The 27,694-nt window shown below is 48.3% G+C and overlaps 1 protein-coding gene across 4 annotated transcripts in view; it reads left to right on the forward strand.

Annotated features, from left to right (window-relative positions):
• Positions 1-1,104: 1,104 nt before the first annotated feature.
• Positions 1,105-27,694, forward strand: part of CROCC2 (ciliary rootlet coiled-coil, rootletin family member 2) — a 136,954-nt gene continuing 110,364 nt past the window's right edge. For all 4 annotated transcript variants that reach the window (XM_050965329.1, XM_050965332.1, XM_050965331.1 and 1 more), the window contains exons 1-3: positions 1,105-1,269; positions 15,358-15,508; positions 16,342-16,487. In XM_050965329.1, the coding sequence (XP_050821286.1) occupies positions 1,216-1,269; positions 15,358-15,508; positions 16,342-16,487 (351 nt within the window). In that variant the 5' untranslated portion in view covers positions 1,105-1,215. The remainder of the gene's footprint in view (positions 1,270-15,357; positions 15,509-16,341; positions 16,488-27,694) is intronic.

A 27,694-nucleotide genomic window follows, 5' to 3' on the forward strand; every position in this document is an offset into this window, starting at 1 on the left:
TGGAAATATGCTGACCGGTCGAAGAGCAGACTGAAGAGGAGGCACCTATAGCAGTTGGCACTTGTGTGCTGCTGAGAGGCAAGGTTACCAAGCAGGGCCTACCTCTGAACCAAGCCTCTTACTGGCACAGGAACAGAAGTTAGGAACCCACCTACTCAGGTTTATAGGACTCCTCTTGGATTTCTGACAAATATGTGGAGAGTGAATGTGATAAAGGAGCATCTCTGGCCTATATTTAGGGTATTTCTACATGGTAATTAGACACCCAAGGCTGGGCGGGGCCAGTTTGGCCTTGAGGGGCTTGGGCTAAGGGGCTGTTTAATTGCTGTGTAGGGCAGGGATTGGCAACCTTTGGCACGTGGCTCGCCAAAGTAAGCACCCTGGCGGGGTGGCCCATTTGTTTACCTGCTGCATCTGCAGGTTTGGCCGGTCGCTGATCCCACTGGCCGCGCTTCGCGGTTCGCTGCTCCAGGCCAATGGGGGCTGCGGGAAGTGCTGGCCGCCAGTGGGAGCTGCGATTGGCCGAACCTGCGGAAGTGGCAGGTAAACAAACCTGCCCCGCCTGCCAGGGGGCTTACCCTGGCCAGCCGCGTGCCAAACGTTGAGATCCCTGATATACTTCCTCTCCCCCGCCCCCGCTCAGCCCGGTCCCGACTCTCCAGGAGACAGCCCGGGCCGCGCCGCGCCGCGCCGCGCCGCGTCCTTTGGTCCCTACGGCAACCCCGGGCCCGCGTTCTATTTCCATGGCAACTCCGGGCCCTCGGCGTCCCGGTTTCCACAGCAACCACGGCCGGGGCCTGCTGCTTCCGCTCCAGGGAGATACAGCCGCGGATCGCGAGTAGCGACCAGCGGGGGCACCTGGCTTGAGCCTCCCTTCTCCCCCGCCCGGAGCCCCATCCTCCGGGCCTGGGACACCCTCCATCCCCCGGGACCCCTGTTATCAGGTCTATGGCCCCCAGGACCCCAGATCTGTGACATCCTCCATCCACGCAGGACCCCCGTCCTCTGGGCCTGAGACCTCTCTACCACCTCCCCCAGTTCTGAGATCCATCATCTCCTCGGGACCGTCCTTCTCCCCATTTCCACAGGCCTGAGACCCCCCCCCCCCCGCTCCCATCGGCCACTCCGAGCCATGCCCTCTGTGTTGCATTAGGAGTTGCTGTACAGAGATTAGAAAGCCCGGCATGCGTTTGGGTTAGACTCCGACTTTGAGCGATGAGTGAGTGGGCTGACAAGAAGCCAGGACTGAGGCTGGAGGCTGCGATCCAGGTCAGTGTGTGGCTCCCCGACCTCTACTCTGACCCCCCCTCCCCATTGCAGAGACCCGCGGGGAGGAGGAAAGGGTTAAAGCAAGACAATCCCCTGCCCCTCCCCCATACAAAGATCAGAACTAGGCAGGGGGGAAAGAGTTAAATCTTTTTATTCCCTGCCCCCTCTCCCCAACTGCAAAGACTGGGCTGGGGAGGAGAGTTAAATCAACTTCATATCCCAAAGTACTGCAAAGATCAGGAGATGGGCTGAAAAGTTAAATCAATCTCTTCCCCCCACCCCCAATCCCAGCTGTTGCTCTCAACTGAGCTGTTATTGAGAGTATAGCACTCCTTTGCCAAAAGAGACAGGCTGTGAGGACACTCTAGGAGTAACACAGCAAACATTTACCAATTTAGGCCAGCAGAAAATAAAATGAATTTAATGTCAATAACACTGGACTGGAGTGGGGAGTATTGATAGTGAGAGGGCTGTGGGGGAGAGGGGTGGAACAACATAATGCTGTGGCTCTGCTGCATGGTTTGGGCATCTCTTCCACCTAACTTTGGGTTAAGGTGCCACATAATGCCTTGTGTGGGGCCCTGGGGCCCTAAACAGGAAAAGGAGCCAAAAAAAGGTTTGACTTTCCCCAGCTGAGGAGATGGAGACTCACCAACTCTCGCTTACCTAGAGGGAGAACCTCACTTTGTCCTCATTTTGAGCCCATTAAAGGAGAATTTCCTGTGTGTTTTGGTGAGTCTTGCTCAGTCTGATCTGAAATATCCCTCCTCCCACTTGCTGTAGGTTGGCGGATGGGCACTCCCAACAAACACTTGGCAAAATTCTCCTGCATGGGCACAGGTAGGGAGAAGAGTCTGAGCTGCAGCAGCTCCTCAGACAGCTAAGAGCTCAGGACTTCTCTTCCCCTGCAGCCCATTGCCTGTAGGCCTACATGTCGGACCCCTTGTCATGTTTCGTGCTGTCTGTTGCATAGATGCTGCTGTTACTAGTACCACCTACATTGACTTGCACATATTCGAGCTGCTGTTACTAGTACCAACCTACGTTGACTTGCTCAGGTGGGCTGTGGGTCATGTTAAATGGTTTTGGCTGCAAATACAGGGCCTGGTGTTACAGCAAGTGTGTTTGGCTTGAGAGCAGATGGTGTTGCCTAGCAGCCCAGGTGCCAAAATGGATGTGGTGTAAACTAAATAAATGCAGATGCTTATCTGATAATTCATGCATGTTTCTGGTGCTGCACTGAGATTTTGCTTACATGCCCTTGCAAGCCCTTTGAATGCTTTCTGCATAAATGTTTGGATTATAGCATGCAGAGTGAGGCTATGTCTACACTACACACCTTTTAGTGACACAGCTGTGCCACTAAAGCTGTGCCACTAAAAGGCATGCAGTGTAGCCACTGTTTGTCTGCAGGAGAGAGCTCTCCCACTGACAAAAAAACTTCTACCCCCAATGAGCAGCGGTAGCTTTGTCAGCAGGAGAGAGTTCCTGTTGACAAAGCAGAGTTCATACTGGCATTTTTCATCAACAAAACTTTTGACGTTTAGAGGGGTGTTTTTGTTCAGGTTCCAGTGTAGACAAAGCCTAAGAAATAAAATATCAGTATAATGGACACCGAGATTTACGTTGAAATAACTGAAAGCTGCAGAATTGGGGAGGTGGGTGGTTTTAGAGCTGTCATCACATCCAAAGGCCACTAGAGGGCAGCAAGATCTCAGGAGGAGGAAAGGAAAAGACTCTCAGAAAGCAACAGGATTCAAGAGGAGTTAAGAGCACCCGCTAAGTTTTAGGCTCTAAGGGTGAGCAGGGCAGTGATGTGCTGGAGGGGCTAAAATTCTGCCACAGAACTGAAGGGAATGTTGGGCTAATTTATCTGCTTGTCTTGGGGCTCACACCTTGGCTGGATGCTACTAATCTGCCCCTGCCAGGGAGAGCTGATCACTGGGATGCATCACAAAATTTTGTGGATCAGTGAAGGGCCAGGTTGTTCTCAGTAACTGATTTAAAACTGAATAAATATGGTTAAAAATGAAACAGTCGTATGAGGCTCTTATGACCATCAGCACTGCCAGCCTGAGCTCTGCATTTTAACGGACAAGCTGCAATGTCTTTGAAATCCTGGAACCAATTTCAGAGGCTTTGAAATAGAAGCCCCACTACCTGCACCAAAAGATGCAGAAGAATCTTGTTCTTGTGTTGCTGGCTGTGGCCCTGACTGCTAATATGTGTGCTGGCTCAGGCTGCTGTGCCTGCCTAGAGTCCTACTGAAGTCAGTAGGAACCCATGCTAGCAAGGGGTTGATATTAGCAGATAGATTTGCAGGACTATGGTTGTGCTGCCCCCTAAGACTGTAACTCTCTCTCGGTAGAAGATGTCACTGTCCTTAGGCAGGTTTCAGAGTAGCAGACGTGTTAGTCTGTATCCGCATAAAGAACAGGAGTACTTGTGGCACCTTAGAGACTAACAAATTTATTTCAGCATAAGCTTTTGTGAGCTACAGCCCACTTCATCAGATGCATGCAGTGGAAAATACAGTAGGAAGTTAGGCAGTTTCATCTCGCTCCAATGGATTGTTCTGTCCCCCACTCAGTGTCTGCTCTGTCCCTCTGTCGTTTTCACATGGTTATCAGTGGTATGATTCTATCACCCGTTGTCAATAGCACAGCAATGCCCCACTCACACTGCTGCTGATCAGACCTCTTTAGAGCACTGAAACTCACTAGGATCATCAAAGCAATATGCAGGAGTCCTGCAAGAGACTAAACCACGGCCAACATTCCCCTCAAATCCTGATCTTTATATTATCTTTTTAAATAAAACATCCTCCTGTTCCTGAAACTCCTGGTGATCCTTGTGTTCTAAGCAGCCGGGTCTTTTTAACAGTGGGGGGAATTTAGGTCTCTTTGGACTCTGGGGCTGTAAATTCTGGGATGTAAGTTCACCCCCTGGAGTGAATCTGGCCTGTAGAAAAGGGAGTGACTTGGCCAGTCAGCTGAGGCTTGAATTTGAAAGCCAGGGTAAAGAGATGAAACTCTGTCAAAAAGTGGCCAAAGTTCAAGTTAAGACAAATTCCTGCTGGGAGTAAATTCTTGGGCTCACTACTGAGAAGTCCCTGCTTCTGAAACCCATCACCTTGACCCCTGGATGCTTAGATCCTGCATCCTGGATGAACAAAGGTTGGACGGCACCTAGGAGATGGAGAGTCAGTCTTTTAGGGGCCATAGCCATTTAGGACCTTGAAACTGGTGGCCAGCCCTTAGACTTTCATTTGGGAGTCTCCTTGGCAGCCAGGCCAAAAGAGTGGAATTAGTCAGGCTGCCTGCCTCATTCAAAAGGAGAAGGGTTGCACTGTGCCCAAAGCTGACTTTCTGGGGCTTTGGTGGGTAAAGCCAGGCTAAGCCCATTGCTGTAGCCAAGCTAGAGGTAAAGAGGTCATGGATAACTGAGAGGAGGAGGCATCATCCCTGCAGGCTGAGGCAGTTTGTGGTCATACTTAACTCTTTACAACCACCTAGGAGAGGAAGTAGGTACAACTGGGGCTTTGTGATGCAGAGGGTCCAATCCTGTAAGCTGCTAAGTGCTAAGCAACCTCAGCTGGCAATGAGATCAGTCTCCCAGAAGGTGCTCAGCTCCTGGCAGGATGGGGCTGAGCATTTATTACCCTGCACTGCTGGTTTAGGACACTGACATCTTTCCCTACCACAGCAAACCCCCTTCATGTAAGTGAGGGTCCCAGTATTCCAGCCTGCTTTAAGCGCAATGGCAATGATGTTTAAAAATGACCTCACTTGCCCTTGGCCCTGTTGGCTGAAAGAAGTGCAGCATCAGCTCAGCACAGGACATGTCCACTATCAGGGCCTCGTTTCCTGGCTGTGCGAAGAAGATGGAATCAAGGAATCCATTTTGAAGCACTTGGAGGAGAAGAAGGTGATCAGGAACAGTCAACATGAATTCACCAAAGGCAAATAATGCCTGACCAATCTGATTGCCTTCTATGATGAGATAACTGGCTCTGTGGATATGGGGAAAGCAGTGGACTTAATATATCTTGACTTTAGCTAAGCTTTCGATACGGTCTCCTACAGTATTCTTGCCAGCAAGTTTAAAAAGTATGGATTGGATCAGGGATCGGCAACCTTTGGCATGTGGCTCGCCAGGGTAAGCACCCTGGCAGGTAGGCCGGTTTGTTTACCTGCCTCATCCGCAGGTTTGGCCGATTGCGGCTCCCACTGGCTGCGGTTTGCCATCCCAGGCCAATGGGTGCTGTGGGAAGTGGTGCGGGCTGCAGGATGTGCTGGCCACCGCTTCCTGCCACTCCCATTGGCTTGTAGCGGCGAACCGCAGCCAGCATGAGATGCGATCGGCTGAACGTGCGAACACGGCAGGTAAACAAACGGCCTGGCTGTCAGGTGCTTACCCTGGCGAGCCACGTGCCAAAGGTTGCCGATCCCTGGATTGGATGAATGGACTATAAGGTGGATAGAAAGCTGGCTAGATTGTCGGGCTCAATGGGTAGTGATCAATGGCTCAATGTCTAGTTGGCAGCCAGTATCAAGCGGAGTGTCGCAGAGGTCTGTCTTGGTTCTGGTTTTGTTCAACATCTTTATTAATGATCTGGATGACAGGATGAATTGCACCCTCAGCAAGTTCGCGGATGACACTAAGCTGTGGGGAGAGGTAGATACACTGGAGGGTAGGGATAGGGTCCAGAGTGACCTAGGCAAATTGGAGAATTGGTCCAAAAGAAATCTGATGAGGTTCGACAAGGACAAGTGCAGAGTCCTACACTTAGGACAGGAGAATCCCATGCACTGCTACAGGCTGGGGACCAACTGGCTAAGCAGCAGTTCTGCAGAAAAGGACCTGGGGATTACAGTGGATGAGAAGCTGGATATGAGTCAGCACTGTGCCCTTGTTGCCAAGAAGGCCAAAGGCACATTGGGCTGTATTAGTAGGAGCATTGCCAGCAGATCGAGGAAAGTGATTATTCCCCTCTTTTCTGCACAGGTGAGGCCACTCTTGGAATATTGCGTCCAATTTTGGTCCTCTCACTACAGAAGGGATGTGGACAAATTGGAGAGAGTATAGTGGAGGGCAATGAAATTGATTAGGGGGCTGGGGCACATGACTTGCAAGGAGAGGCTGAGGGAACTGAGATTATTTAGTCTGCAGAAGAGAAGAGTGGGGAGGGATTTGGTAGCAGCCTTCAACTACATGAACAGGGGGTTCCATAGAGGATAGAGCTTGACTGTTCTCAGTGGTGGCAGATGACAGAAAAAGGAACAATGGTCTCAAGTTGCGGTGGGGGAGGTCTGGGTTGGATATTAGGAAACACTATTTCACTGGGAGGGTGGTGAAGCACTGGAATGGGTTACCTAGCGAGGTGGTGTACTCTGCATCCTCAGAGGTTTTTAAGGCCTGGCTTAACAAAGCCCTGGCTGGGATGATTTAGATGGGAATAATCCTGCTTTGAGCAGGGGATTGGACTAGATGACCTCCTGAGGTCTCTTCCAACCCTATGATTCTATGAGTCTATGATTCTCAAGCTGCTAGTTTTTGTCCTTCTCTCTCCTTCTGTGATTCACCCTAGCAGAAGGGAAAAGGCAGCATCAGGCAGAAACAGCACCATTTGGATACTGCACCCAGGGCTTCTCCTTCTCCAGCTGCCCCAGCTGTGTTGGTATCCCTGGCACCAATGGGAGTCCCTGTCTCCTTGGGTCCCCCGGTTCACTGTACTGCAGCAGACTTGAAGCTCCAGCTGGAACCCATTACCCAGCTGGTGCCAAAGTGTTTGCATCAGTTCTGGAGCTTAGAGGTGGCCTGAAAGTTATAAATGACTCAAGTTTTTGTGTGTCTTGCAGTTTCCTTGCTGCGATGTGGCATGTGTGTGTTAAAGGGGAAACCCCAGAACAGCTAGGAGTGAGTTGAGGAGGGATGGGATTGTTGTTAAAGGGACACCATGAGCCTAAAAATCACATTGCTCTCTGCACATTTTTTACCTGCTGTTGTTACAGACGGTGCCTCAGGGCCCCAGAACTGTAGGAGATTGGAGGGGAAACCCCATATTTATCTCTCTTTATCACAGTTTGGTTGCTCCATGCCTTTAGCAGAGAAATTGCAGAGTCAGTTTAACTGTTTCCCTCGAACAGCCAGCCAGGCCCTGATCCTGCAAACACTGAGGCATGTGCAGAGCTTGACTCATCTGAGCAGCCTCCATTACTCCTAGGGGCTATTTCCATCAGTAAAAGGTTAGGCCTGTGCTTAAGTGTTTCCAGAACTGAGGCCTTAGTCTGTCTGGTTCCCCTCATGTTGTGTGGGTCCCTAACTATTAGAACAAGCAGTTGCTGGTGATAAGAGATGAATGAAGTGCTTGAACTATTCTGGGGGCCTTTGGCCTGCTTCCATTTCAGCCTCTAGAGGGTGCAATTGCTAGTTTCATACCCTGCTTTGGCAGAGATTTATATTGGTGGGGGGTGGATAGTCAGCTGACCATGAGTCTCACTGCAAAGTTGTGGCCAAATGGGCTAATAGGATCCTGGGCTGCATAAACAGGAGAATTGCAAGCCAGAGCAGAGTGGTTATTTTACCTCTATATTTGACACTGGGGTGGCTGCTGCTGTTACACTGTGTCTAGTTCTGGTGTCCACAAGTCAAGAAGGATGTTGATAAATTGGAGAAGGGCCAGAGAAGAGCCACAAGAATGATTAAGGGATTAGAAAACCTGCCTTGTAGTGATCGAGCTCCTGAGGTCTATCTATTTGGCTTAACAAAGAGACTATTAAGGGGTGATCACAGCCTATAAGTATCTACAGCGGGAACAAATATTTAATAATGTGATCTTCAGTCTAGCAGACAAAGATATAATGGGATCCAGTGACTGGAAGCTGAAGCTAAACAAATTCAGACTGGAAATAGGTTGTACATTTTAACAGTGACAGTAATTCGCCATTAAACAACTTACCAAGGGTCATAGTGGATTCTCCATCACTGGCAAGTTTTAATTCAAGACTGGATGTTTTTCTAAAAGATCTGCTCTAGGAATTATTGTAGGGCAGGTCTCTCGCCTGTGTTATACAAGAGGTCAGACTAGATTATCACAATGGTCCTTCCTGGCTTTGGAATCTAGAACTAGCTGGCATTTCTGCGTTGGGGAGGTTTTCTCTCGTTTTGTAGCAATTCTCGAGCACTTCTCAGTCACAAGTTGCTGTTGAATGGGGTGGGAGGACTGATCTGAGGGCTGGGTCACAGGCAGAAATAGGGATCCCTTTAGATCAGGGCTCACTTCAACCAGTATGAGTGAGATAAGTCTGGTGGCCTAAGCTTAGTATGAATGAGAGAAATGGCCATACCAGCAAATGCCATTGGGCAAACTTTATTCCACAGAGCCATGGGACTGACTTACAAGGAGAGGCTGAAGGAACTGGGGTTATTTAGTCTGCAGAAGAGTGAGGAGAGATTTGACAGCAGCTGTCAACTACCTGAACGGGGGGTTCCAAAGAGGATGGAGCTCGGCTGTTCTCAGTGGTGGCAGACGACAAAACAAGGAGCAATGGTCTCAGGTTGCAGTGGGTGAGGTCTAGGTTGGATATTAGGAAACACTGTTTCACTAGAGGGTGGTGAAGCACTGGAATGGGTTACATAGGGAGGCGGTGTAGTCTCCATCCTTAGAGGTTTTTAAGGCACAGCTTGACAAAGCCCTGGCTGGGATGATTTAGTTGGCGTTGGTCTTGCTTTGAGCAGGGGGTTGGACTAGATTGCCTCCTGAGGTCTCTTCCAACCCTGATATTCTATGATTCTATGACTGTGCTGTCATGAAGGTACAGAGAGGGGGATCCTATGGGGTGGTGTCCAGGAGCTGGGCAGCTAGGGTTGCCAAAGCTCCATGATTGTCCTGGAGTCTCCAGGAATTAAAGATTAATCTTTAATTAAAGATTGTCATGTGACAAAACCTCCAGGAATACATCCTACCAAATCTGGCAACTCTAATGGGCAGCATGGGCAATCTCATAGTTCTTCTATACAGGAACATGCCCCTGTCCTTTGCTGCTGGGTTAGTAGCGTTTTGCAGCACAAAGGTCTACTTAGCAATTCTGGGGCTTGATGGGGACCTCACATCCCTCAGCCCGCACTGCTTCGCACTGCCCACATTGGCCTGGGATGGCGAACTGTGGCCAGTGGGAGCCGCGATCGGCCAAACCTGTGGACACGGTAGGTAAACAAATGGGCTCGGCCCACCAGGGTGCTTACCCTGGCAAGCGGCATGTCAAAGGTTGCCGATCTGTGATTTAACCTTTCCTTATAGGTCAGGTTTTCTGAAGCTTTTATAATTTTGATGCTTTCCTCTGGACTCTCTCTAGTTTGTCCTCATCTTTCCTAAGGTGTGAGGCCCACAGCTGGACGCAGTACTCCATCTGCAATCTCACCAGTGCCAAGTAGAGTGTGACAATTACCTCCCGTGCAACACTCCTGTTAACACACACCAGAATATTAGCCTTTTTTGTGACTGCATCACATTAAGTCATTTTTTATTTGTGATCCACGATAACCAACACAGAGCTTTCTCAGCAGTACTATGTATCAGAGGGGTAGCCGTGTTAGTCTGCCAACTCTGCCCACATATCTACACCAGCGACACCATCACAGGACCTAACCAGATCAGCCACACCATCACCGGTTCATTCACCTGCACGTCCACCAATGTAATATATGCCATCATATGCCAGCAATGCCCCTCTGCTATGTACATCGGCCAAACTGGACAGTCGCTGCGGAAAAGGATAAATGGACACAAATCAGATATTAGGAATGGCAATATACAAAAACCTGTAGGAGAACACTTCAACCTCCCTGGCCACACTATAGCAGACCTTAAGGTGGCCATCCTGCAGCAAAAAAACTTCAGGACCAGACTTCAAAGAGAAACTGCTGAGCTTCGGTTCATCTGCAAATTTGACACCATCAGCTCAGGATTAAACAAAGACTGTGAATGGCTTGCCAACTACAGAACCAGTTTCTCCTCCCTTGGTTTTCACACCTCAACTGCTAGAACAGGGCCTCATCCTCCCTGATTGAACTACCTCATTATCTCTAGCTTGCCTGCATATATATACCTGCCCCTGGAAATTTCCACTACGTGCATCTGACGAAGTGGGTATTCACCCATGAATGCTCATGCTCCCAAAACGTCTGTTAGTCTATAAGGTGCCACTGGACTCTCAGCAGTACTAACCACCTGGCCGATTAGTTCACCATTTTGTAATTGTGCATTAGATTTTTCCTTACTAAGTGTAGTACTTTGCCAGTTATCTTTATTTTATTTCATCTTGTCGAAATTCAGACTAATTCTCCAATTTGTCAAGGTTGTTTTGAATTCTAATTCTGTCCTCCAAAGTGCTTGCAACCCCTCCCATCTTGGTGTCTTCTGCAGATTTTATAAGGTTACTGTCTACTCCATTATCCAAGTCATTGATGAAAATGTTGAATTGTACTGGACCAAGAACTGACCCCTGTGGGGTCACACTGAATATGTCCTCCCAATTTGACAGCAAACCATTGATAACTGCTCTTTGGGTACAGTCTTTCAGCCAGTTGTGCACCCACTTTATAGTAATTTAATCTAGACCACATTTCCCTCGTTTGCTAATGAGAATGTCATGTAGGATTGTGTCAAAAGCCTTATTAAAATCAAGATATATTATGTTTCCTCCTTCCATCCATCCATCCGGTCAGTAATACTATCAAAGAAGGAAATGAGGTTGGTTTAGCATGATTTGTTTTTGACAAATCCATTCTGGCTATTCCTTATAACTATTATCCTCTGGGTGCTTCCAAATGGATTGTTTAATAATTTGTTCTAGTATCTTTCCATGTATTGAAATTATAGGTACTATGTTGGCCCTTTTTCAGTCCTCTATGACCTCACCCGTCCTCCATGAGTTTTCAAAGATAATTGCTAATGGTTCCAAAATGGTTTCAGTTAGCTCCTTCAGTACCCTAGGATGAATTTCATCAGGTCCTGCTGGCTTTAATACATCTAATTAATCTAAATATTCTGTAACCTGTTCTCTCCCTATCTGGGCTTACATTCCTTCCCTCTTGTCATTAATATTAATTATGCTGAGAATCTGGTCGCCATTAATCTTTTTAGGAAGATTGAAGCAGAATAGGCATTAAACACCTCCACTTTCTTGAAGTCATCAGTTATTAGCTCTCCTTTCCTGCTAAGTAGAGAACTTACATTTTCCTTTATCTTTGTCTTGCTCCTAATGTATTTAATGAACCTCTCCCCATTGCCTTTCATGTCCCTTGGAGGTATAACTCACTTTGTGCCTAAGTCTTTCTGATTTTCTCTCCATGCTTGTGCTGTTCCTTTGTACTCCTCCTTAGCAATTGGTCTGTGTTTCCACTTTTTGTAAGATTTCAAGAACCACCGAGTCTGGAAATAAATGGTATGTCATAAGAAGGGTGGACTTCCCAATTCTTCAATGCTATAGCATCTCTTGAATTGGAAACAGGAATGCCTCACGAATCTCTTCAGGAGCCTGAGACTCTGACAGTCTGTCTGGCTTTGCTGAGAAAAGGAATCCGAGCACAGGCACAACCTTAACTACCCTTTAATGTTTATAAAACTGTCCAAATTTCCCATGTTTGATATATAGGCCTTAATTCTGCAAGTCTTTCCATGATGGTCCAGCAACACCACCACCACTGGTAGAGGCAGATTGTGGTCTTGAACAATCCATAGTCCTCTGCGCTGAGCGGCTCTGAGGGCTAGTCTTCACTGCTCCAAAAGGTTTATTTTACCTCAGGGTAACTAAGGTGTTTGAGCTGTCCTATGGTAAAAAAAACACATTGTGGAGTAAACCAGGCAAGTTCAACCCCAGACAGGGTTTTTCTGCCCTGCAAAAATGTCAAGATATCAAAATAATTTCCCATCCCAAATCAGTATAAAAAATAGAAGTCTTGAAAAATGTTGTGAATTGAAAATCTGTTAAAAGTTGGTTTGGCTCAGTCAAAATATTTTGCTTTAATAATTTAGAAGTGTTTCATTTCGATTTTTGACATTTTTAAATTAAACTTTTTTTTTACTATAATTACCTTAAATTTTGAAACAAACATGCATTTTGAACAGGAAAACTGGAATTTTCCATTTTGAACATGTCACAAACTATTTTAACAATTCCAAAACCTTCTCCCCCCCCAAAAAAAAACCCAACCCGAACCCTTTTGAGAGCAGAAAAATTTGTTGAAACTGACCCTTTTCTGCCAAAAGTTTTGTTTTGATTAATCAGCATTAATCAGTTTTTGTTGGAAGATTCCCAACCAGCTCTAGTATTTTTTTACCTCCAGGTAACTAATGGTGGGAGCTAGCCTAAGGGAAAACACAGTGAAAACCAGGCCTTTCAGTTTTACCATGAGGTAACTCACTGAGCCCTATACCTGTACCTTTGTCTGGGGTTGACCTTGCCTATTTTACCTCATGGTACAACTAAAGGGCATGGTCTTCACTGGGCTTTTTCCCTCAGGATGGCTCACATGCATTAGTTAACCAAGGTATGTTTTTTACCTCAGGGTAACAGTGAAGAAAAGGGTTGAGGCCTGGTCTACACTTAAAAATTAGATTGACTAAACTCCTTGACTCAGGGCTGTGAAAAATTTTGCGCCTTGGGCACCGTAGTTAGGTTGGCCTAACACCCCAATGTATACACAGCAAGGTCAATGGAAGGTTTCTTCTGTTGACTTAACTACTGCCTCTTGGAGAGATGTATTGACTACATCAATGGAAAAACCCCTTCCATCGATGCAGGAAGCATCTACGCTACGCTGCTACAACAGCACAGCTGCAGCGCTGTAACTACACCACTGTAGAGTAGACATGGCCTGAGGCTCCCAACACCCTGCATGTACACTATCAAGAGTGGGGTGTGTGGGAGGAGCTCACAGGTCTGAGGTGATGTGGAGTTAAGTGTGACACTTATCATGCTAATAAGGGCCAGATTTTTAAAGGCATTTTTGGCACCTAAAGAGGCAGACACCTAGTGGTCTCCTTCAAGTGCTTTAGGCACTTTTGAATATCCCACCAGGTGCCTATTTCCACTTTAGACACCTAAACGTCTTTAAACATATGGCCCTTAGCTACATGTTCCTCAGGCAGGGCTTGATTCTGGCCTTGTTCCCCTTGAGGATCTCACTCAGGGCTAACCTATGATTAGCCCTTGCCACAATGGACTGGGGAGCAAGACTTCCCCTGGTGTGGCTGCATTATAGCCACCAGCTCTTAGCTTGGGTGCTGGGGGAAACATGGGGGTTGTGCACCAGATGCTCCGTTTAGGGGAGCAGCTCAGTAGGTGGAACCATGGGCTGCCTCAACATTTGCCTGCCAGTGCTGCTGGATGAAGGTGTGGTGAGAAGCGAGCTTCACCCTGAAAAGGGCTGTGTGACGGGGTGAGACTCATCACACTAGTGCCTCCTGCTGGCTGTCCGGGGAATTAGCTCTGCCAGCCAGTGTGCCCTCTTGTGGTGGTGTCTCACTGCCATCACCTCTGCTGCAGCACCCATGTCGCTCCAAGGACCATGGCATCATGTTTGTGACACAGCCCTCTGGCTCTGTCATGCTCTGTTCTCCCCCATTCCAGGGGAACTGCAGTCTGCTGCCCAGCCATTTCCCTCAGTGGCAACAGCAGCCAATTGTCTGGCCAATTCCTCCCTGGCAGGGTGAGATGGGGGGACCTGGACCCTCCCACTACTCCAGGTCCTGGCACAGGGACCCTGTAGATGACCGCCACTTGCTACATCCACTCCAACTCCTCAGATCATTTCTCTGGGCCACCTCCCAATGGCCCCCCAGCACCCTTTTTGTTCTTGCCTCAGGGCCTCAGCCTGCAAGTCCCTGCAGCCACCCAAGAGCAGTCTTTAGCTCCCTGCTCCCTCGGTCACTGCTAGCAGCACTGCTCTGTCTAGGGTGCTGGCACTCCTTCCGCCTGCTAGGAGCCTGATATTTCCTTCTCAAACTCCAGGTAGCTACTGAGGGTGCTCTCCCCTGCCACTCTTCTTATATGGGCCTGCCAGGCCCTGATTGACTACTCCTCTCAACCCTTCTCTATTTGGCTGCCTCTTACGCAGCCTCCCTAGGGCTCTATTAACCCCTTAGAACCCAGTGGGGGGCAGGCGCCCCATTAAATGCTGTAATAGGTGACCCAAACCACAGTGGTATAAGGGTGCTCTCAGAGCGCTCCCTGGGGCAGTGCAGCTACACCCTCCCCCAGCCCAGGGTGGTGTCTGAATGCACTGTCTTGATGTAAACAGGTTGTCCCACTGATCTCAGCAGGAGGATGGCAGAAACAATCTCATAGGCCTTACTGCTGACAGGCCGGAGGGACTAAGTAGTCATGCAGCAGCGCTTTTGCCAGTGCAGCATTGGGGTCCCCTGCCTTCCCTGTCCTGCCCAGCCCTTTTACATTACTGCTGTATGCACAGCTCTCGGCCCCTTCGCTGGGCAGAATCACTTCAGTTGAGCTTTAAGCTCTGATATCGTGCAACTTGCTTTGACTAGAAATCCTTTGCTGGGCCAGTGATCACAGACCCCTCCAGTTCCAGGTGGAATGAAGGGTATGTATCTATGGGAGAGAGGAATCTGGGCCAGTGTTATACCCATTAAAGCTTTTGGCCTCTGATGGCCATTGCTGCAGGGGAAAGAGTGCCTCTGAAGGAGGTCTCCTCCTCTCCAGAGTTGTTCTGGGCCATGGGGGTGGCTGTGCCATGCCAGAACTGCAAAGGTTCATGGCCTCTGCTGCTGCTGCTCCTGGCAGTGTAAGGCAAAGGCCCACTTAAAGGGGCAGACCTGCAATGGAAGGGAGCAGCTTGGCTGGAGTCACCCCGAAATTGTAGCCACCGCTAAAGAGCTGCTTATGTGGATGGCTGAGGGTGTGTGTAGGGTATGTGTGTTTCTCAGCCAGGGTATGCTAGCATCCATTGACAGTGTGATGGGCTGTGCCAGCCCCCTGCACTCTGGTCTGGTTAATGTCTACTCAGCATGAATGATTGCCTGACCAGGAACCAGCCAAAGAGTAACATCCACCTATGTTTCAGAAACTAGAGGACACAGTCCTGAGCCCAGAAGCCAGCAAGGAGGATAAGACATTGACTGTGCGCGGAGAGGGGGACCGAGCCACGCCCACCCCAGTTCCAGCCAGGATTCGGCAGATCATCACTGAGAGCCTGACAGAAGAGTCATCCCAAGGTACAGGATGGGCATGAGCTCTTCTGGGTCAGGGGAGGGGCCATGGGGGTGCCCAAGAAGCATCCGTCTTAGCTCTGAGAAGGCATATAGGGAAGTCAGCATTGCAGTAGGGAATGGATTGAGTGAGCAATGGGGCTGGTGAGGTAGGAGAGATTGTTAAGGGGTCCATTCAGCTAGCTGGAATAATAATAAAAAAATAATTTTTAAATGATCCAAACCTGCCCCTTGGATCCTGCAGAGAAATGCTTTAAATGTTAAATAATTTAACTGAATTCAACTCTCACTATCCCAGGTTAGAGTAACCAGCCAGTTATTCTGAGTGTGTGGAAAAAACGAGGGAAGTGTTTTTAGGTGGTTTGCTGCAGGGCTGGGAGAGTCACAGGATCAACTTTGTACCTGATTGTCAGCAACATTGTACACAGGAGAGTGACAGCAAACAGTAAAAAGGGAGCAGGTATCAATCACCACTGTAATATGTATATACTGTCGCATGTAGGGGCCCCCAGGTGAGATCAGAGCCCCACTGCTGTAGGTGCTGTACATCTAGTTCCTGCTTCAAAGAGTTTACAATCTAAATAGACAAAGGAAGGATTATTCCCATTTTACAGAAGAGAAACTGAGGCACAGGGAGATTAAATAACTCACCCAAGGGCGGGCATGAATTCTGTGGCAGAGCTGGACAATGACCCCAGATCTTCTGATTCCCAGTTCATTAGCTTAACCACAAGGTCATTCTTCCTGCCTTGAAGGCTGATGCCACAGCTAGCTCTCCACGTGGCCTGCTTGGTTGGGACCTTCTCACACTACTAATCCACATTTCTTGTTCCTTCCAGCTCTGTGGGAAACAACCTCTTCACTCAATATGCAAGAAGAAAACCGTTTGCTGCAGAAGGAGCTCTCATGCCTTGAGGACCTGCTGGCACAGACCCGGGCAGAGAAGGATGAGCTGGCAAGCAAGCACCATGCCATCAGTGAGAGGGTGAGTGCTGGGCTTAAATCCATCTGAATCCCTTTGAGTGTGGAACAATCTCTGCGGCTGGCCAGCTGGTTTCTGGGGTGGATGCCCAATCTTTACATGGCATTTCATGAGTGCTGATGGGCAGCCATTGAGAAACAAATAGAAGGGAGGTGTGGAATTCATCGTGGGTACGCATAACATTGGGGCAGATTGTGAACTGGTGTGAATCAGAAGCCAGTGGAGCTGCACTGATGCTCAATAGCCAAAGGTCACACCCAGCTCTTACATTTAAACTACCCGTTGGCCACACCTCCTGTGAAGCCTCCGGCTGGATGATTTCTCCCTAGTTCTTTCAGTGCGTGATGATCAGTCAGTTTATGTCCATGGATGTAGGCACCTGGCTCTCAGACTGGCTTGGCACAGTAACCGTAGCTGCAGCTAGCACAGGGGAGGAAAAACTTGGGACAAAAATCTGTGCACTTGCCTGATTTCCTGATACTAGTTTTTCTAGCTCTGCAAGGAAATGTATCATCTCCCTTATCCTGGCAGAAAGGTATTCTGTAACCCTGAGAGTCATAGAGGCAGTCACTCCTCCCTGCAGAGGCAGCAAGTATAGCTACAGGTGAAGATGGGAAAAACTCTTGGATAGATCAGGGAGTGATTTTTAGGGTTTTTGATGGCTACTGCAGTTCTGGAAGTGCAATCAGAATAAGACAATCAGCAGGAGTGGCCTTTCGTCCAAGACCTCAGCACTGACATTCACAGAATGGTAGAACTTTAGGCCAGAAGGGACCATTGTGGTCAGCTCGTCCTAGCTCCTGCATAGCACAGGCCAGAGAACTTCACCCGGTAACTCTGCCTCAAGCTGCTCTCCAACTAGTAGCATCTTGGGTCCTAAAAAAATGGGATTACATGCTTGCTGTTTAGGAGCTCTCAGTGCCCTTTGGGGCTTGTGAGCCACTTAATTCACTCTGGCAATTGGTTCTCCTAACTCCTATGGCCTGGCATTTCCTCAGCAGGGCCTGGGCTTTGAAAACATTGGAGCTAGATCAGGGAAACACCCTCTGTGAGCTCTCCTTTTCAAAAGGCCCTTTATGCAATTACCCCACTGTCAGAGCTGTCTCCTCTCCACTGTTAACTGCAGGGGCAGGCTCCCTGCTCAGCAGAATGCTCCCCAAGACCACCCAGGGAGGAGAGAGGGGCATTCCCATGGTGTTCCTGGGACCTGCTCTCCATGCCTCTGTCTCTGTTTGCTGAAGCTGAGTGGAATGGGCATTTTAGCAGGGGACAGACACAGAAAAGAGTCCTGTAGTGAGTTCATCACAGATTCCATAGCTCTAGTTCCCATGGTCCACAGGGGACCCATGTTGCCCCAAAGCCCCAGGTCACTAATATGTGAGTGGTGCACTGTCATGCGCTCATCTGGCCACACACTCCTCCCATTGCCAGGCACTGGTTTATTCAGTGTGCTGGGACTAAACCAGGCCAGGCTGTTCCTGGGGGCTGCACACCTTTCATTGTCCCCCAGGCACAGGCTCAGGGAAGGAGAGAGACATGTGGATCTGCAAGAGCAAACCTGCATTTTCCATACAAGTGAGAGTCTCTGAACTAGATCTCTATCTGGTGTTCCAAAATCAAGGAGGGGAGTGTGGGGGTAAGAGATGGAAAGGAAGAGCAGCTTTGTTGGAAAGCATCTAGTCATGTTCCACAGCAGCAAAGACCTCTCTCTCTCTCTCCCCCCCATCACAAAGGGGAGAGTTTTGGGGACTTCCGGGAACCACATAGTGATGTGCAAAGGTTGGGGATTGCTGCTTCCAAGCATGACCCACTGATGTCTCAGGCATGCCGAAGCGGGAAGGACAATAGCTGTTGGCCACCCTCTGGTTTCCGAAGGTCCAGCTGGCCCTGTACAGAGCTATCCTGCCCCTCCCCAGGAGGAGACACTCTGTGCTGTGCTCCCTGCTGTCAGTGTGCTGTGACATTCTTCACTAGACAAAGGTTCCCACCAAGAAGAGCAGAAATAATTGTTACGCCAAATAATTCCTGTTACTTTCCTCCACAAACCTGGTGTGTTAGACATAGAGCTGCTGGCCTGGTCTCAAGACGTCCCCTCTGAACAGCTACTCAAACAGACCCCTGACCTCCTCCATTGTGCTAGGCTCTGCTGGTGGCTCTCTATGGAGATGGAGCTGGTGGGGATGTTGCCAAGGGAGAGAAGGTGTCAGGAAGGGAGGTGCTGGAGACCTTTTTCCTATTCAGTCTTTGGGTCACAGCTCCTTGGCTGCTGCTGCAGAGCTACTAGTCTCACGTGCAGATTACCTTACACTGGGACGTGGCCAGCACGCTCCGATTGGGCTCTTCAGAGGAGCCTATGGGAGAGAAGCATCCAACCCCGCTGTTCTAGCCTCTGTATCTATCTGCCTCCCTGGAGCGTTCATGGTCCAGCTGTCCTGCAAGGCATGTGATACGGTCTTGCGTGATATTCTTATCGATAAACTAGGCAAATACAATTTAGATGGGGCTACTATAAGGTGGGTGCATAACTGGCTCGATAACCATACTCAGAGAGTAGTTATTAATGGTTCCCAATCCTGCTGGAAAGTTATAACAAGTGGGGTTCTGCAGGGGTCTGTTTTGGGACCGGCTCTTTCAATATCTTCATCAATGACTTAGATATTGGCATAGAAAGTACGTTTATTAAGTTAGCAGATAATACTAAACTGGGAAGAATTGCAACTGCTTGGAGGACAGGGTCATAATTCAAAATGATCTGGACAAATTGGAGAAATGGTCTGAGGTAAACAGGATGAAGTTTAACAAAGACAAATGCAAAGTGCTCCACTTAGGAAGGAAAAATCAGTTTCACACATACAAAATGCGAAGAGACTGTCTAGGAAGTAGTACGGCAGAAAGGAATCTAGAGATTATAGTGGACCACAAGCTAAATATGAGTCAACAGTGTGATGCTGTTGCAAAACAAGCAAACGTGATTCTGGGATGCATTAACAGGTGTGTTGTGAGCAAGACACGAGAAGTCATTCTTCTGCTCTACTCTGCACTGGTTAGGCCTCAACTGGAGTATTGTGTCCAGTTCTGGGCACCGCATTTCAAGAAAGATGTGGAGGGTCCAGAGAAGAGCAACAAGAATGATTAAAGGTCTTGAGAACATGGCCTATGAAGGAAGGCTGAAAGAACTGGGTTTGTTTAATTTGGAAAAGAGAAGACTGAGAGGGGACATGATAGCAGTTTTCAGGTATCTAAAAGGGTGTCATAAGGAGGAGGGAGAAAACTTGTTTACCTTAGCCTCCAATGATAGAACAAGAAGCAATGGGCTTAAACTGCAGCAAGGGAGGTTCAGGTTGGACATTAGGAAAAAGTTCCTAACTGTCAGGGTGGTTAAACACTGGAATAAATTGCCTAGGGAGGCTGTGGAATCTCCATCTCTGGAGATATTTAAGAGTAGGTTAGATACATGTCTATCAGGGATGGTCTAGAAAGTATTTGGTCCTGCCATGAGGGCAGGGGACTGGACTCGATGACCTCTCAAAGTCCCTTCCAGTCCTAGAATCTATAAGGGGCAGAGTCTTTCCTACAGGAACTCAGTGTTATTGAATTGATAGGCAATCGCTAACAGCTCAGGGAAAGCCCAGGCCTCCCAGGGGACAAGCTTGTACTTGAGGCTCTGGACAAGGAGTCAGCAGACTTGAGTTCAATTCCCAGCTCTGCCATAGACTCCCTGTTTGACCTTTGGCAAACTGCATTATCTCTCTGGGCCTCAGCTCCCCACTGGTACAATGGGAATGAGACTCCTTCTGTTCTGTCTTGTCTGTTGAGACTGACAAATGTGTAGGGCAGAGACTCTCTTCCGATGTGTACGCACAGTGGGGTGGATCTCAGTAGTAATTCAGCGGTACTGTCATGGTTATGGGGCTAGCTGCACCTCTGTCCCCTTTCTGCTCTCTCTGAGGGCATCACCTCAGATGTTCGGCTTCTTGCCCTTACCTGTCTAGGGTGTGATCACATGATTCTCCCACTCTGAGACCAGGAAGCAGCTGCACCACCTTGTGAGTAGGACGAGTGGCTTATCCCACTGCAGGACCAAGTGGGACTTGGGGACTTGGGCACTTGTATTACCATAGTCTTCTCACAACAACGTGTGTGATTTGGCAGCAGGAGCAAAGCACTGAATATCGACGAGCCTACATGCACCTTTAGTTTCATCTAGCCTTGTGCCTCACTCCAAGCTGAGTTGGCTTCCCTCTTCAATCACAGGACCAGAACAGAACCAGCTCACCTTCTCCTAGCAGAGCCCAGATCCATCTGAGTGTCAGTCTGTCTCCCCCCAAGGACATGCTTGTTAAGAAATCCCCCCCGTCCGGGCTCAGTTACAGAGTTGCTTAATAGTTCTTTGTTTTGTACCTAGAGTGGACAATAATTCCCTAAACTGAAAACAGGACACTGGGAGTAGATACAGATCCTTCTGCCTCCTATTTTATCTCCTGTCCATCCTTCTCCCTCCTATTTTATCTCATCCCTTCCTCTCTGTCCTTCTCTCTGACCCACTCTGCTCCTATTTCCCTCCTACCCTGCCCTCTCCTCACCTCTCTGCATTGAGAGAATATGAGCCACCTGGTGTCACCACTCGCCCGAGCCCCACCATGTGGGCAGTCCTTAATTTTTGCTGGGGCTTGCCAGGGCTGAGCCCCAGCACCTTTAGGCTTGGCAGTTCATAGCTCTGGCACCTCTGGGTTCCTGGTCAGCGGCTGCTGCTCTCCAGCTGCCCAGCTCTGAAAAGGCAGTGCCACTGCCAGCAGCAACACAGAAGTAAGAGTGTCAATACCATGCCCCCCTCTTACTTCTGCACTGCTGTATTGCCACCCTTACTTCTGCACTGCTGCTGGCAGCAGTGCTGCCACCACAAGTCATCAGTTGCAAGAGCAAATGGGACAAATGCCCAGTTTCCACCCAAAAATTATGATATCCAGGACAGAGGTTAAACTATCCCGGCCAAAACAGGACATATGGTTACCCTATTCATATCCCAGGTGTGAAGTTTCCTGATGCCTGAAACAAAGCACCCAGCAGGCCCGATCTAGGAGAATGCCCCCCGGTGGGAGGGGAGACATTGGGCAGTTAGACCCATTCAGTACCCCTGGGTTGTCATCACTGGCCTGAGGGCTGTGTCCCTTATAGCTGAGGCTGATGAAACTGTCTGATCCCTTGTGTTAGTCTAGCACAGAAGTCAAGCACATATTCCCTGTCACTGCTTAGCACTGAGGTATATTAGCCAACCCATGTGGAGACCTACGCCTCCATCAGGAGAGGCATTCCACCTCTGGGTGGAGAATCATTGGCAGGGTAGTGTGTGGGAACAGCTAGCAGAGTGCTTGCCTTCATTATGCCTGTCTCCAGCTAGTGTGATCAGCCCCTTGTTTTCATTAGCACTGCACATAAATCTTTACGCAAGAATTTTAAAAAGATGATTTATAACGGGCCCAATTCTCCTGCCCCAACTCTGCCAATAGCCCTACTAACTTACTGTGTTCTCCATGAATCTCAAGGAGTCAGGAGTGTCGAACTGTCCTGCAGCAACTTAAGACCACGAGTGCCAGCCTCAAGAACCAGGGCATGAACCCCAACAGGTGCTGAGTCCTGTGCTTAAATTTCACCAACCAATTATCATGTATAAACTCCTCAGGCACTATAGCAGCCTTAACATAGAGTGACAGATAGTTCTCTTGGGCACTCCTATCTGTCTAGCCACCCAGGTGGTATAAGGTCCCTTATACCCAGGATCAGAGCAATAAGGATAAGAGGGAAGGTGCTCTCGTTGATTAGTAACTGGTTAAAATATAGGAAACAAAGGGTAGGAATAAATGGTCAGTTTTCAGAATGGAGAGAAGTAAATAGTGGTTCCCACAGGGGTCTGTTCTGGAACCAGTCCTATTCAACATATTCATAAATGATCTGGGAAAAGGGGTAAATGGTGAGGATGCAAATTTGCAGATGATGCAAAACTACACAAGATAGTTCAGTCCCAGGCAAACTGTGAAGAGCTACAAAAGGATCTCTCAAAACTGGGTGACTGGGCAACAAAATGGCAGATGAAATTCAATGTTGATAAATGCACTCAATGTGCAGCGGCAGTCAAAAAAGTGAACAGAATGTTGGGAATAATTAGGAAAGGGATAGATAATAAGACAGAAAATATCATATTGCCTCTATATAAATCCATGGTATGCCCACATCTTGAATACCATGTGCAGATGTGGTCGCCCCGTCTCAAAAAAGATATGTTGGAATTGGAAAAGGTTCAGAAAAGGGCAACAAAAATGATTAGGGGTATGGAACAGCTTCCATATGAGGCGAGATTAATAAGACTGGGACTTTTCAGCTTGGAAAAGAGACAACTAAGGTCTATGACTGAGGTCTATCAGATCATGTCTGGTGGGAGAAAATAAGTAAGGAAGTGTTATTTACTCCTCATAACACAAAAACTAGGAGTCACCAAATGAAATTAATTGGCAACAGGTTTAAAACAAACAAAAGGAAGTATTTCTTCACACAATGCACAATCAACCTGTGGAGCTCCTTGCCAGAGGACGATGTGAAGGCCAAGACTATAACTGGACTAAGACTGGGACTTTTCAGCTTGGAAAAGAGACAGCTAAGGGGAAATATGATTGAGGGCTATAAAATCATGACTGATGTAGAGAAAGTAGAAGAGGAAGTGTTGCTTACTAGTTCTCATAGCACAAGAACTAGGGGTCACCCAATGAAATTAATAGGCAGCAAGTTTAAAACAAATAAAAGGAAGTATTTCTTCACACAACGCACAGTCAACCTGTGGAACTCCTTGCCAGCAGATGTTATGACAGCCAAGACCATAACTGGGTTAAAAAAAGAACTAGATAAATTCATGGAGGATAGGTCCATCAATGGCTATTAGCCAGGATGGGCGGGGATGGTGTCCCTAGCCTCTGTTTGCTCGAAGCTGGGAATGAGCGACAGGGTGCGGATTAATTGATGATTACCTGTTTTGTTCATTCCCTCTGGGGCACCTGGCATTGGCCACTGTCAGAAGACAGGCTACTGGGCTAGATGGACCTTCGGTCTGACCCAGTATGGCCATTCTTATGTTCTAATATTCAGGTTACTCTCAGTCCCAAAGCACCAGTCACTTACCCTGGTCAATTGCACTTCAGATCTCATACCAAAGACAACACTTGTAGCCAGTCCTGTAATAAACAATCTACAGATTTATTAACTAGGAAAAGGAAGTAGAATTATTTACAAGGTTAAAGCAGGCACACACACAAAGGAGTTCCAGTCTGAAGTTTCAATAAGTAACAGACACTTCTATAATAACCAAGCTCTATATGTCCTTTAGGGCTGATCCACTTTGGATCTTTTGCTTATGCCGAGTAATTTTTGTCCCCCAGAGTCCAAGCAGCATAAAGATACAGTTCCTCCTTGTTAGGGGGATTTATTCCCTTACCCAAAGGCGATGCGGGAGGCATGCAGGGGCATGTCCCCCCACTGCCCCCTAGATTTCTACAAGCGCTGAGCTGCCTTTGCAGGGCTTGTTATGCTCAGCCTGCTGGGGCGAAGGGAGGCTCTGTACTTCTCATGCTGCCCCCCTCTGGGCACATTTCCAGCTCACTTGGCTCCTCTCCCTGGCAGCTGCACCCAGACAGGGAGTGGAGAGACAGAGCGGGACAGAGCTGCTTTTCCTGCAGGGTGAGGGTGGCCGCTCTGGGTTGCTGCCTCTGTGCAGCTGCCTGCAAGAGCCCAGCTGGGGAGGCGGCAGCAGCCAAAGTGGCAGGTAACCCTGGTGGGTAGAGCATGGCAGCCCTGGGCTGGGTGCAGGGGGTGAGGTCACTGGGGAAGGCACCGGGAGCAGGTTCCCTCTGCTCAGCTTCAATCAGGGGCATTGCCCACACCCCTCCCCCTGCTGAGATGTCCCCGAGGGTACGGGAGCTCCGAGGAGAAGCTTTGTTGCTGTGAGTCCCCTCCACCCAGGGCTGGGGCTGGCCCAGAGACATGTGCTCCCTGCTCCCGAGTCCCCAGCTCCCTAGGATCCGATAGGATTGGCTGCTCTGGCCCAGGGAGGTAAGGCTGAAAGGTTCCTGCACCCTGAGTCAACACGTGGTGTGATCACATGCTCTTCCCCCAAAAACTTTCAACTGTGGCCCCCTCTCTCAACAGTTACATGTAGCCTGTGCCCTTACTCACTTCTGCTTTGAGCTGCAAACTCAGCTGGTGGGAGGAATTCACTTGCAAGACTCATCTTCGTGGTTGGAGGGAGAGTAAAGAACAAAGTCTTTTGTCCTCTTTAATGCTCCACTCTAGTCTGTCTGATGTTCTCTGCCAGGATGTAACACTTTCTGTTGGAGACCAGCACTTTATACTCATTAGTGGCTCTCTCCTGTCTGGTGATTTACACAGTCACAGAGACTTACAGTGCAAACACTCAAATATTACCTTATGACACAGGATACAGATGCTAGAAGTGAAATGAATGCATGCAGTCATTCACCAGCAGTCCATGGAGTCTAAATACTAAACATATTCTTTTCATTCTAGCCCCTGTTTTAACTATACCAACACTCAGGTGAGCCAGACTGATTCCAGCTCGGTATTTGTCAGTATCCGACTGAGACAGGGGGGCCTTGGCATGTGCTGGCACCTGGTCTGCCAACATCACGTATAAAGGGTCCAATTCTCTATCCCAACTCTGCCAGAACCCCAGCTAACTCATGGTGTTTTATGTGAATATCAAGAAGTCGTGGGGCTTCTCCCAACATCCACCACCAACAGATCAAATCCAAATTCACAGCAGGCAAAAATACTTCATTCCCATCGCCTGTTCTCTGTGTGCTAATATTATAAATATCTCCGTCCATATGGGAGCCTGGTCCCTGGGGTGAGGCAGGAATCCTCCTGGCCTGCGGAGGGTAGTGTCATCAAAGGAGGGAGGATGTTTATAACAAAGTTCTGTGGATATAGAAGCCAAGAGAACCTTATAATTGGGTTACTGTGCCTTGTGAGTCAGACTCAGCACTGCAAAGTACACTGCATGCGGACGAGATCAGATCTGTACTGCACAGCTGGGGAAGACACATACACTAATATTCAAGGGGACCTGCAGCAACATGAAAACAAATGTAAAGATGAGTGTGTGGCTATGTTCCACTAGACCAGGATTGTGTCCTTCTGCTCCTCCATCTGTTTGTCTAGCTGTAGCGACATGTTGTTTCTTAGACTATGTCTACACCAGAGACCTTACAATGGCACAGCTGTACCACGAGCATAATTAAATCACCTCCAACAAGCGGCGGTAACTCTGTGGGCAAGAGAGTGTCTCCCACCAACATAATGCTATCCACACCAGTGCTTCTGTTGATGAAACTTAGGTCAGTCGGGGGGTATTTTTTCACACCCCTGAGCTACGTAAGTTTTACTGACAAAAGTGCTACCATAGACATACCCTTAGACATACTTAACTTGTCAGCTTTTTGGGACAGAGTCCATCTTTTTGTTCCTTGCATGTAGAGCACTTTGCACTGGGGGCCCTGGGTGTTACAATAATAATAACAACAACAAACCACGTATAAATCATCAGCTCCTCAGTGTCTGTACAGCAGCATGTGCAATGCACTAATAGGAGAAACTGCAAACACTGTCTGCAATACAGGGTTGGTTTGTACAACCCCTAACTCTGTTCCCTTCCACCCACACAAACCTGTCACCCATTTTGTGGTGCTTTCAGCTCAGACTGGCCGGCCTGGCTTGATTATTTGTTAGAGCCCTGTCAGGGTTCCTTCCCCACTCTGAACCCCTTAAGCTTATTTTTACCAGCTTAGGTTAAAAACTTTCCCAAGGCACAAATTCCACCTTGCTTGAACAGTACGCTGCCACCACCAAGTGATTTAGACAAAGAATCAGGGAAAGGACCACTTGGAGTCCTATTCCCCCCAAAATATTCCCCCAATCCCTGCACCCTCCTTTCCTGGAGAAGGCTTGAGAATAATATCCTCACCAATTGGTACAGGTGAACACAGACCCAAACCCTTGGATCTTAAGAACAATCAGGTTCTTAAAAGAAGAATTTTAATTAAAGAAAAGGTAAAAGAATTACCTCTGTAAAATCAGGATGGTAAGTACTTTACAGAATAACAAAAGACTCAAAAACACAGAGGATCTCACCTCTAGGCAAAACCTTAAAGTTACAAAAACAGGGATAAACCTCCCTCTTAGCACAGGGAATATTCACAAGCTAAAACAAAAGGTAGCAACCTAGGTAGCAGTGACCATGAGACGGTTGAGTTCAGGATCCTGACAAAAGGATGAAAGGAAAGTAGCAAAATACAGACCCTGGACTTCAAAAAAGCAGACTTTGACTCCCTTAGGGAACTGATGGGCAGGATACCCTGGGAAGCTAGTATGAGGGAGCAGGGAGTCCAGGAGAGCTGGCTGTATTTTAAAGAAGCCTTATTGCAGGTGCAGGAACAAACCATCCCGAAATGAAGAAAGAATAGCAAATATGGCAGGCGACCAGCTTGGCTTAACAGTGAAATCTTCAGTGAGCTTAAACAGTCTGGGGACCGACTGGCTAAGCAGCAGTTCTGCAGAAAAGCATCTGGGGATTACAATGGATGAGAAGCTAGATATGAGTCAGCAGTGTGCCCTTGCTGCCAAGAAAGCTAATGGCATATTGGGCTATATTAGTAGGAGCATTGCCAGCAGATTGAGGGAAGTGATTAGTCCCATCTATTAGGCATTGGTGAGGCCACACCTGGAGTATTGCATCTAGTTTTGGGACCCCCACTGTAGAAAGGATGTGGACAAATTGGAGAGAGTCCAGTGGAGAGCAACAAAAATGATCACTGGGCTGGGGCACATGACTTACCAGGAGAGGCTGAGGGAACTGGGCTTGTTTAGTCTGCAGAAGAGAAGAATGAGGGGGGATTTGATAGCAGCCTGAAGGGGGGTTCCCACAGAGGATATAGCTTGGCTGTTCTCAGTGGTGGCAGATGACAGAACAAGCCATAATGATCTCAAGTTGCAGTAGGGGAGGTTTAGGTTGGATATTAGGAAACACTATTTCACTAGAAGGGTGGTGAAGCACTGGAGTGGGTTACCTAGGGAAGTGGTGGAATCTCCATCCTTAGAGCTTTTTATGGCCCGGCTGGACAAAGCCCTGGCTGGGGTGATTTAGCTGAGGA

The sequence above is a fragment of the Gopherus flavomarginatus genome, chromosome 8 (assembly GCF_025201925.1).
Source record: "Gopherus flavomarginatus isolate rGopFla2 chromosome 8, rGopFla2.mat.asm, whole genome shotgun sequence".
Lineage (NCBI taxonomy): Eukaryota > Metazoa > Chordata > Testudines > Testudinidae > Gopherus > Gopherus flavomarginatus.